The following is a 12,439-nucleotide window of genomic DNA, read 5'->3' on the forward strand; positions in this document are numbered from 1 at the left end:
AACTCGGATTTATAAAGCATGCGCGGATCTAGAGGGGGGTCGGGGGGGGGGGGTGACCCCCCCCCCCCCCCTGGAAAATGAAAATTTATTAAATTTACATAGTAAAATTATCGCGAAAATATGCCTCGGACCCCCCCTGGCAAACACAATTATCCTTCGGACCCCCCCCCCCCCCCCCTGGAAAAATTTTCTGGATCTGCGCATGTAAAGTACTTAGTCTGTTTTTTTAGAGCATACATTTTATAAAAAAAAATATTCACAACCACAAAATATGTTTTTTCTTTTTTTCCGGAAATTGATTGGGACAACATTCATACATTCATACCTATATCCCTTTCAAAATAAAATGTACACAGGATAAATGACTCAAAATATAGATTTACAAATTCCTAATTTACATCGTATTTCTTAAATATATAGATATAATTTCATTCTGAATTTATGCAAACAGTTATTGATAAAAGACCGCAGTGAAGTTTCCTGATGTTTTCAAGGGAAGAAATCGGAACAAAATCATTTGTATTTGAAACGAAGTGTACAGAAACACATTTCTGCTAATAAACATGATATAGGTACGTGCCCTCTTCATTTTTGTAATATATTCTCTAAAATCTCAAAATAATTGATTAGCGTTAAAAGTGTAATTGTACTGTTGTTTTGTGGATTATACAAAGGCCTTTGACTTAATTGATAGATCAAAACTATGGTATAAATTGCAAATGGAGGGTTTTGGAGGAAAATTGTTACGCATTATTAAGTCTCTTTATAAGAATGTAAGAGCATGTGTTAAACATAAAGGTATATTTACAGAAACATTTAGAATCTCAGCTGGAGTTCTTCAAGGTGAAATATTGTCTCCATTATTATTTTCAATGTACCTTAATGATTTTGAAAGATATTTTATAAATAGTAATTGTACATCAATTGAATTACAAATGATTAATATGTTTTTAATTATGTATGCTGATGATACTGCCCTTTTGGCAGAATCGCCCGAGGGTTTACAGGATATGCTGAACACATTGCACAGATATAGTGATGAATGGAACTTATCTGTTAATGTACAAAAAACCAAAATTGTAATTTTTAGAAACGGAAAATGTGTTAAAGATAATGAAAAATGGGAATACAATAGCAAATACGTAGAAGTAGTGAATCAATTTAACTATCTTGGTATGTTGTTTAACTACAATGGTAAATTTTTATCTACACAAAAGCACTGTGCAGCACAGGGAAATAAAGCAATGTTCAGCATATCTAGTAAAATGAAAGATTTGAATTTTAATATTGAAACTCAATTGAATGTTTTTGATACTTATGTAAAAAGTGTACTTAGTTATGGTGCTGAAATTTGGGGATTCCATAAAGGTCAAGATGTAGAAAAAGTCCATATAAATTTTTGTAAGAAGGTTTTGGGTGTCAGAAAAAAATACTTGCAACAGTGCAGTTTATTATGAAGTAGGTAGATTTCCATTCGAGATTTTCAGGAAACAACAATTTTTTTAAATACTTGTTTAAATCAAGAAACAGTAAAAACTGTATTTTAAAAGCATGCTACGAAGACATGGTGAAAAATAATGACATATGGATTTCAAATATTAGGAAAGAATTGTCCACCTTAGGCTTAGCCGATTTGTATCAAAGTACTATGAAAGAATCTGTTATTTTAGATATTATATTTAATAGAATGTGTGATGTCTTTAAACAAAAAGTTGTTAACGATATAAGCAATGCATCAAAATGTATATTATATAAACATGTTGTTGATCATTTTTGTTTACAAGTTTATCTTAAGAAACCAATTCATGTAAAATATCGTAAATTAATTACACGCTTACGGTTGTCCTCACATGACTTAAAGATTGAAACAGGGAGGTATGATAATTTAACACGTGATTGTCGAAAATGTGAATCTTGCAACTTAAATGTAATTGAAGATGAGTTCCATTTTTTACTTATTTGTCCATCACTTCGTGGTTTAAGAGATAAGTATATTAAAAAATACTACTCCCGAAAACCAAGTGTCTATAAAGTTATTCAGTTATTATCTACCTCTAATACTAAAGAACTGTGTAGTTTAGGTAAATATTTATATTATGCAAACAAGCAACGAACTCTCCATGTGAATTATCCAAATTGATTATGTGCACTTTGTTTTTCTTACTGTTTATTTAATATGTATATGTTCATATGTATAACCTATGAGACATTTGTCTCTTGGAATAAAGAACTTGAATGTTTTGTAATTATATTTGTATTGTAAATTTTGAATTATTTTTATAATCATATATATATATAAGGAAATAATTAAGTTCCAGCAAATCACCGTCACGAATTTCCTTATATCATTTTAACAACATAGATGGATCGATTAAATCAAACTTGTCCTTGCATTGAAATTACCTCATATAGTGAGTTTTTATCTATCTCTTATTTCAACGATATATTATGTCAATGAAGAGAATGCAGTTTTAGCATGCAATTAATGTAGTATATGTCTAATTGATAATTAAAAATGACAAGACGAGAGAGTATGTAAGAAATTTATGACTTTATCTTCATTAAGATTTTAGAATTTGGTTAAGACTTTTATTATTTGCTTCATGTTTGTTTTGTATTAGGCTCAGGCTATCAATTATGTGTTTTTTATGCATAGGTTTATAGTATTCGGTGGAAATTTAAGATTAAAAACGTTCAAATTTCGGATTCGTATTAGCTGGTTGAAAGCTTAAAACGTTGTATGTTTTCGCAATACAAGACTGCGTGTATTTTTGGCAGTGCATATAAAAATGAAATATAGGCTATATAAAGTATCTTGTGTTAAAGTTGATATGATATCAAACAGGAAGGATTCATACTGACTTAAATAAAACTATATATTGCTTCCGCAATACATCATTGTTTACGAGCCCACCATAAGGTAAAATCAATTCAAAGAAAAGATAAACAACTATAGCAAAATGTTTTGTATAAATGCCATTTATGTTCATTAAAAGCATTAAAACACAAGATAAATTAAACACTTAATATATATTTAGAAAATATGAGAAACATGTACATGTATATTTCCAAAAGATGAGATTTCTATTTTCTAGTCTTTGATTCATTTTCAAGGCGTTTTATTACCAAGCACAGGTCTGCATTTCATGTGTGATAATTTATGACGACTAACACATCTTATGGCTATTGGTTTTATTTCCCTGTGGTCGCTGATCGCTAGAACTGGTATGTAACATTTAAATCAATTCTGTATATTTAAACCACTTGCGATCTATTAACCAAATTTCAAAACAATAAATAGCAAACATCTTTTGGAAATTTGTCTACAATAGAATTATTTTGAAAATCTTTTATTTTGTACTTTAGTGCTTGCTTCCATATCAATAGAGGTAAAACCTTTATTGATAGAGTTTGGAAAATCAGGTGTAGATGTCAGCTGTGTTGTTAATGGCACAAATCTCATCGGCATTACAAACATTCTGCTGAAGAGATCCGAAAGCTATGTTGTATCAGTAACAAAGTTCAGAATAGCCTGGCAAGATAAAACGTTAGATAATAAAACGGGAGTAACAGTCAATGCCTCAATCAACAATACCATGACGTCGTATCTTCGCTTGGAAATATCAAAAACAGTGGTCAGATATCCAGAGGATATGGGGACATATCAATGCATTCTCATCGCAGTTACTGCAAGTGGTGAAACAAAGCGATATCAATCCCAGTCGATAGTGCTGAACATAACAGGTAACCAAACCAAAACCATTCCTTGGATAATGTTGTTACGTCCTTTTTTTAATTGTAATTTCAATAACGTAACATTGTATTACCTCATTTGTTTAATGAATTGCAAAGCGCGACTGAAATTTTATTGAACCGTGTTTTTCATTTTCTGTTTGTGTCTTATTTAAGGGTTTCTGGAATCGACTACAAAACTATTCTCCACAACAAACCATAAAAGTACTGAAGTATCAGTTCAAAAAGGTATGTTGCTAGTTCATTAAAGTGTTAAATTGAGTCTTATTAAGATGTTCTGTGAATTCATCATTGCTCACAACATTATAAATGCAAATAAAGAAATTGATGAACGAGCAAAATTTTTCCAATTTATTGGCGTGAAGACCAATTAAAGGAAGAGAAACAAAACCACATTTGTATGCTTTTTAAAAAGCTAAACTGTCCATGTAAAAAAATGCTATTGAGTGAGTAAGTATACTCGACCATGACAGCGTATTTGTTGAAAAGCATAGAATGCGATTTCGAAATGCTTTTCGGGTGTGTTTTCAAAACGTCTCAATTGAATCGATTTCCTGCCTTTAGTTGCCTTTAATTACAAATATAAAACGAATCGAGTTAAATGTGGCCCATTTCTGCCCATGAACGTGCAAGAGCAGTTGACATTGTCCAATTACGGCGCGGTTCACGATAGGTTTGTTTGCTTTCACAATATTTGCTTAATTCACTTAAAATCTTTGCAAATGCTGTCCTAAAAAAGAAAGGAACTAATCCAAATTCATAATATTTTTTACAAGTCGCTAGATATTTTCAGTACAATAACACAAATCAATAAAAAGCTTGTCCGGAAATTCAGTGCAACCGGAAGTGATGACGAACTACCTCGAAGGCCAATTGTCATGTATCATACGTCAACAGGACCGCTATATGAGGGTTACTTACCGTCTGGGTAGACACCAAACAGCACGGCAAACTTTTTAAATACATACAAGACCTGTATGTATGAAACGAGAGAGAGACAGGATATTGAGGTGTCAGTGTTCATTCCTCTGAGATATAGAGAAACTTTTTATTTGACATTTTGCACATAAAATGGTGATTTTGTTTAATTGACAATATTAACATTTGTTTTCCATTTTTATTTTATTACTGAGTATGAAACAATTCTGCATATTAAAGCCGCATTATTTTTAATTTGTTACTAGAAACAATGTTATTGAAATAAAAGCTTTATAGATACCATGATTGGTATTAATTCAATGTAGTTTGTTAATATATTTATATGTCGTCTGTTACGTATTTTTTTATATAAATGGAGGGCTTCAAAGTAAAATTCTTTCCAAATTTGGCTATTTATTTTTAAGACCTTTTGTATATATTTGCATGTTTTACACCAATATGCAATGAAATATGGCTGTAACGAACAGTGTTTTACATCAAAAGTCAAAATACAAAAATCAGGAGCAGAGCAAACACGGGTCTTAACAAAACAAGATGCAGAATCAGGTACCATGGAAGCGTGAGCATCCTCTGCTGATCGGGCACACCGGCCGTGTGCTCTTTGTTGTAATCAATTTGTAGACAATTCGGTAAATACTGTGAAATCATTAAAATTCGTGGTGGCTCAATTTTCGAGGTATTCGTTGGTGGCCCTCCGCCACGAATTTACATCCTCAACAAATCTAGAAAAAGTTTTCTTTGTTAATTAAACTTAAAACCGACGCATCCACGAAATTACATCCCCACGAATAAGCAAAAAGATCCATAATCCCCCCCAAAAAAATAAATTTAAATGATTCTACACTTATATATAATGGCCAAACAATAAGTATGAAAAACGTCATTCAGCAAAAGACATAGCGGAAGATTGTTTTTTGCTGACGAGGTCCTTGTATCAACCATACCGCTTACGAAATGATGACTTCAATTGAGAGACTGTTGATAATCTTGTTTAATCAACTTGTTTGTCAGTAGTTTCCCTCGTTTTAGAAATTGACAATAACACGCCCTTGCGTATCGAATTAACTGAGAGACAAAAACTCCAGATGCAGGTGAAGAAGGTATATTGCTACACAAGTAAGGAAAGTTGAAGTCATCACGTTTATCGTAAAGTTTTGTTGTTAGGTTACCGTTAGTGTCTTTTTCTAGTAATATATCAAACTTTTTAAAATTGATATCTTAATGTCAAACAGGGCCTATAGAATACGTTTCAAATATTTTACAAGTTAAAAATTGCAGGCATACAGAGGTTATATCAAATGTTTAGCTCAGATAAATTTCAACAACTGCATGATTTTAATGATCATTCTCTAGAAGACTTCCGCACAAAAATATAGTTACAGACAAAACTTATCTGTTTTGTTACTTTTAGGTGCATTTTCTTTTTGAACATTGTATAATAAAGAAGTAAAAATATGCTAAGTAAATCAATATAATATATTAGTATTGTTATTGATACTTACTTTAATGATAACGATCATATACACAGTGGATTTAACACATGATGAGTGGGATACGTAAGGTGACGACATCTATAGTAAAATGTCAGGATTTTTTATGTATCGATTATTTGAACAAAATATATAAGTCAAGACATACTTCCTTACGAAACGTTTTTCATTATCTTAAGCATCTATCGCGTTATTAACTTGAACATAATTTATAGTGCCCAGAGCTTGGTCGATTGAAATTTCCACAAAAAATAAAAGTTATTGCAGGCACGTAGCATTTTTCTAAAAGTTACATACAAAAAATTGAATTAACATAGAAATGCCCCCCCCACTTTTATCAGCCCATGTAAAAAAATTGAATTGAAAATAAAAGGTAAAAATTGCCTGCGCAACCCCCCCCCCCCTCCCCAGATTAGGATTATCAAGATTTTGCAAAGTAACTTTTTTTTTGTTTGTCAAGATTTTTTTTAGATGAGTCTACTCCTCTCCCACTTTCAAAAACGATGCTACGTTATTCCATATTTCAGTATGATCTAAATCGATAAAACAATCTCGTACTCTTTCATCAGGTTGTTCAATGGGGTCTAGACAACCCCAATTAGGTATATTATTTTCAACTATAATAGTCTGTTATCATTAGTTCTTAGGCCAATTGCCATTAAGTTACCCTACCTCATTGTCTTTCTCGATAAGTAAAATCTTTCTTTATCAAATATATATATATAAAATCTAGGGTATTTACTGTATGCAACCCTGTAAAAAAAATCAATAGAATGGTAATTGAATAATACATGTATATGTATGATTATACAAGTGCATCGCGTTTATAATATAGTACATATTCCAAATAGTCTGTCTAATGCAGCATACGATCTCCTGTCTTCTGTTGTGTTATAAGGTTTCTGTTTGTGTCTCGACTGGGAAGGCCTTTCGGATAGCATCTTGCACTATTTCACCCCTGCAAATGTGTTCGGAATGTTTTCTTCATCGTTGCTAAGTATGTAATAAATCCAGAGATGCTCGAATGAAAGTTCACGAGACTTCACCAAGATTTGTTCAGTTCCTGTGAAATTTCGAGCGGAAGTATAAGTGTTCGGATTATATTCTCAAAATACGTAAGTACTGGTCGTTTTTCATATCGTATCCTACTTTGGTTTATGTTAAAACATGAAATTCTTTTAATAAGTTCGTCTTATTTCACCATTTAGGGGTTTTTTATATTAAACGATAATATTCAGAACAGAGTTATCGTTCGTGTTCAACCACGTGTTGTGTGGTTGAAAATATAAACATTGCGTGCCTTAATAAAATCATATCCATGTTTGATGCTTGTGGTGTGCAATACCATGTTTTAAAAAAAATAATGGATGTCTGTTTTGCATAAAAACTTAGTATATCGAGTCATTTTCAAGGAACATTCTGCATAAAATTGTATAGTCTGTTTCACTATTGATGCTATTACTAGGTCAGGCGCGGATCGAAAATGAATCCTATGGGGGGATCTCTACTTAGCATGTTAATTGTTGCAACACCTGACAAAATCTTTTTTTTGTATTGTCACATTTATTTCTAGAACACATTTTATTCACCAATTAATAAAGATAAAGTTTAAAATCAATAAACCTCTAGATTTAATATCTGACTACTATAGTACCTATAGATTCTATGAACTAGACTATAAACACGAGGTACGATTTTTACTGCGAAACTGAAAGGGTCAAATAAAACCACGTGGTCTAAAATTTAAATGACAATAACATTCGCAGGGGTGTATTTGACATTCCGAAAAACCACCAACCATCAGAATTACTTTGGTTCCTATTGCTTCCAGTTTCGACAAAATCTCTCGGATACAATTAACTAATTTTACATTCGCAGGATGGAAGAAACTCCGAAATAAGTCTATATCTATTCGCATTTTGTCTCCGGACCATTTCAACGATTTTGCGTATCGAGTCTCCAAAGTTCTTTTGGAGACATCTGTACCCATATCTTCATTGTATTTTTCAAAAAAGCGTGGTGAAATTACCAAATTTATCTTTTGATGTATAAAATATTCACCCATTTTTTCTCTCTTTTTCCTTTTAAAAGCGCTGAATATATCAATGTAATCAGCAGTGTTATTTTGGCGAAATGAATCCACGAATTTATCTCCAACTATATCAATAAGCATCTGTTTGAAGGCATTGTCCACCACTGCACCACCACAGTTTTCCCAGCTTGCTCGACTTAACACGTTTACTTTCCAGGAGTTACTTTGAGAACTGTCGTGTCAATGGTTTCATCTATGCATTTAGAAAATAATAAATAGTAAAAAAAGGAATCATAAATATTTAACCATGTGTCTTTATAGATTCTAAAGTTTTTTTAGCTTTTCTAAATCAGCATTTTTAACATTTTTTAATCCTAGGAGGCTGTTATTTGACTCTTACCCTCTGCGTTCAAGACAAGATATCTTTGTCCAGGAGAAAATTCATCAATGTTATTAGATCCATCCTCAAATTTCTCCACAGACAACTCTTTACAGAAGATGTATGCAGCTTCTGACTACAATACAATTGCTATAGGCGTTTTGTCAATTCCTGCCTGAAAGCATAAGAGAAAAGTATAGAAACTGGTAAATGATTGCATAAAGAACGAGTGCACGGGTCCCGCCAAAAAGTGAAAAAACGAAGATTCAAATTAAGCACATAATCTAATGATATTTAAACTATAAGAATCAACAAGTTTTAGTGTTCTTAAAGAAATAAAAATCCTTTTTGATTCAATGATAAGCCTAAAACTGATATTAAAAAAAAAGATATTTCACTAATACCTTCTTAGCAGCTTGTATCATAAACTGCTTTTCAGAATCACCCCACATTGCTGGTACCGTCAACACCCATTTAATATTTTTAACCTCTAAAGATGCACCATGAGTTTTGTGATTATTTTGGATGTGATCAATTAAGTATTTAATGGCAGTAGAGAAGATATCTACGGCAGGTACTTCTTTTCCATTAAAATCTGAAATCTTTGTATGAGTGGACAATTTCTGAAAGATTTAATATATATATATATATATATAGAGAGAGAGAGAGAGAGAGAGAGAGAGAGAGAGAGAGAGAGAGAGAGAGAGAGAGAGAGCAATGAGCTTCAGTTTCTCGTCCAACAGCATCGTGGTAGGAACTATGTGGTTAATGAAGAACGTTGATATCATGGATGAGTTCCAGTGAGGGCAAAATATATCATTTGGATCGTTCCTTGTGGAGTACGCATACGAAGAATACGTTTTTCCAAAGTGCAAGGCACAAACACACAATGCGTCGTTGCCTTGCTCTACACCTGGTCTGTTGTCGGGTGGTTTGTTGCTTTCACTGCCAAGTTTTCCCCACATATTGTCAGTTCTCACTTCGCATTTTGAAAGACAAGCGGGAGCATTACTTTAAAAAGTCCACATACTGTATTATTACTTATATAGTTCGTGTTGTTGACATACAGTAAAGTGTCTGAAATATCGGATCGACACTCATATCAATCAAAAACTTTACTTTCGTTTTAAATACGTGGTACCTTTTCTTGCTTTAAACCGGATGACTCAGCTATAGTTTCAAAAGAATTCACAATTTGGAACTGATCCCTTGGCGGGAAAGAAAGTATATCCTTTAATATTGGATGTAACAATCTTGAATCTGCTGCCTAAGGTATACAGAGTTACGAATGACATGATATGCTTGAATGTTTTTAGGTTGAATAAATATTGCATGACAAATCACATTATATACTTATGTTGAGAGATTAGATAGATTAGGACCGCGTGTTTTTTTAAAAGAATTTAGGCCATCAGCGGCAGTCCTTCAACAAACACATATCTAGGCTGCTTTTGCTTGCATTGTTCCATGTATGCTTACGTTGTACACACACTGAATTAATTCACAACAAATTTTATCAATAATACCAAGTTGAACACATTGAACATATTTGTAAAAGCCGTTTAAAACGGTTTTGTACAGTGCCCTTTCCACACAAAACCCGAAAAAAATGGCGAAATAATTAAGGAATAAAGAATAATTTCCAAGTATTATGACGTGATAATTGTGGTCGGGGCGTGGTCAAATCAAATGAAGAGTTCCATCAAACTAAATGTAGTTAAAAATTATCATAAGGTTGCTTGACAAAAAAAAAACTTGCGTGCATTCTAACATTTTCAAAAAATTGTATGAATGTATTAAACTCCTGAAAATAACATTTTGCATCGTTTTACGTAACATCATTTAATCTGAGCAAATATGTCTATGCCGATATTTAATATGTTTACGTTCTAAATCCACAAGTGTTTGATGACGACGCATTTCTCTTTTCTATACACACATTTTATATATGTACATTTTAAATACCTGTGAAGGTACTTGTAGATAAGTGTACAACTATATATACATTTGTTATGGCGTCGAAACTGAAGTGTATGTACGATGGCTAAACAAATCAAAGTACTGAAAACCGGGCTCTTTTGGTGTGTCTTTATGCATATTGTGTAGAAAAGACTGAAATGTCTCTCTCTCTCTCTCTCTCTCTCTCTCTCTCTCTCTCTCTCTTATGCTTTTAATGTCGGCAAAGCGCTAGAGAGCGACCAAATTTTGAAAGCGACTACAAACAAAAAATGTGTCTGTCTAGTAAAAAAAGAATTAAACAGTTGCTGCATTGAATTTTGCAACAAGCGTTATACATTCAATTCCCATTTCTTCAACGCGCAGCAAAGTAGTGCATTGAAATTCATGCGCATTGTATGTGTCCAAAATGCATAGTCTTGTTTTTAAAACACGTTATTAATAAGAAAACTAAAAAGATAGACAACTTTATCGTATTTTAAAAAAAAAGAAACAAAAATGCCAACACTTTTGACAAAACGTGACTCTTTGTGTAACTATTTGGTATAGCTGAGGCTTTTACTTTGACGCTGTTTGTTTTTTTGTTTACTTTTGACGTTGTGCTATCTATAGTAACATTGGCGATTTGCCTGCCTACAGCCACGACTCTACAGCTAAAAATACGTACATGCAGTTGTACAGTTAATTATTTGTTTAACTTTCACATATATTTGTTGTTTCAGTCATCATTGAAAAGAAAGATTAGCAGATGATATAGCATTGAATGATTTCTTTTTTACGTCGTCGTGTCAATAACTGCCGTCAGGTGAGCAGACAAATTAAATAACGCGCGTTAGCGCGTTATGATAATTTGTCTGCTCACCTGACGGCAGTTATTGACACGACGACGTCAAAAGAAATCATTTAATGCTTATATTTACATTCCCTTAATCAATTGTTTACTTAAATAAATCGATATAAATTGCAGATTACGGAGGGAGTGAATAAGTAACAGCAAGAACAGCTGTTTTGTAAAACCGGTTTAAACTGGATTTCACATAGACTGTTGACATGGTATCGACGAGGATGAAAATATAATCCATGATAAATAACTCATGAAATGCTACTTTTAACAATAAAGTCAACTTTTTGATTGAATATTTATAAAACAAGGTGTTTTGACAACATTTATGAAATACATATATATTTTAACCGATAACATAGAAATCACCGCTTGAGAACTTCTTATGTAAATTACTCGTAAATTTATACGCAGTGAATAGATGTTGCTTTTAGAGGCATTTAAACATCACGGAATTTAATGGAAAAACACAGTGAATGTAAATATATCATTTTAAAGGTCTAAAGTTAATTAACATATATTTTAGGGTTATGTGATGCTATATTGTAGTACCGGTATATAACAAGTGACTTACACAGTAGTTCTACTAGAATTTAACAATTTCAACTTCCGGTGATGTTTTCTAGTTGCATAACTTACCACATTTAATATTGAACTCTAAAAACTTCAGCCTGTACCAAAAATCCCAAGTTAATTGAACTGATCAATTTGATTTATTTTAAATAAATCCAGAACTGATCTACTGTAAATATAAGTGGGATAGTCCAATTTTTTTCAGTATAATAAGCGATGCAATGCAGAGAAACAATGTATATTTTATGTGCCCCGGTGTTAATTAGCAGTGGCTGAGTAAATCGAGTAAATAAATAATTCATATGTTTGCTTATGAAAATCAAAAACTGTTTGCTTTTTTTTGGTTCTGTTTCACAACCACAAAAATATGATCATGTTTAAAGCAATGTGCTCTAGTTTACTTTTGTAAAGATGTGATACATGAGCTTATGGAGAGCTTTATATAAGGAAACAGAGCTAGGCATGTCAGGGCTTGA

General features: G+C 32.4%; 1 protein-coding gene and 1 pseudogene across 1 annotated transcript; one reads left to right on the forward strand and one right to left on the reverse strand.

Moving 5' to 3' along the window:
• The first annotated feature begins 3,179 nt into the window (after positions 1–3,179).
• Positions 3,180–4,926, forward strand: LOC128185450 (uncharacterized). Its single transcript, XM_052855042.1, has 4 exons — positions 3,180–3,225; positions 3,367–3,744; positions 3,910–3,981; positions 4,589–4,926. Exons 1-4 carry the CDS (start codon positions 3,180–3,182, stop codon positions 4,711–4,713), a joined length of 621 nt encoding a protein of 206 aa, XP_052711002.1. The 3' UTR covers positions 4,714–4,926.
• A 2,808-nt stretch (positions 4,927–7,734) lies between these two features.
• LOC128185557 (heat shock 70 kDa protein 12B-like) lies at positions 7,735–9,910 on the reverse strand (annotated as a pseudogene).
• Positions 9,911–12,439: the final 2,529 nt, after the last annotated feature.

This window comes from Crassostrea angulata, chromosome 5 (genome assembly GCF_025612915.1).
Source record: "Crassostrea angulata isolate pt1a10 chromosome 5, ASM2561291v2, whole genome shotgun sequence".
NCBI lineage: Eukaryota > Metazoa > Mollusca > Bivalvia > Ostreida > Ostreidae > Magallana > Magallana angulata.

Excerpts from the sequence above, each read along its gene's own strand:
- LOC128185450 (XM_052855042.1), top strand. The coding sequence starts at position 3,180 with ATGGCTATTGGTTTTATTTCCCTGTGGTCGCTGATCGCTAGAACTG. Across the intron at positions 3,226-3,366 it reads GTCGCTGATCGCTAGAACTG|TGCTTGCTTCCATATCAATA; the intron begins GTATGTAACATT and ends TTTGTACTTTAG. Across the intron at positions 3,982-4,588 it reads TGAAGTATCAGTTCAAAAAG|TGCAACCGGAAGTGATGACG; the intron begins GTATGTTGCTAG and ends CCGGAAATTCAG.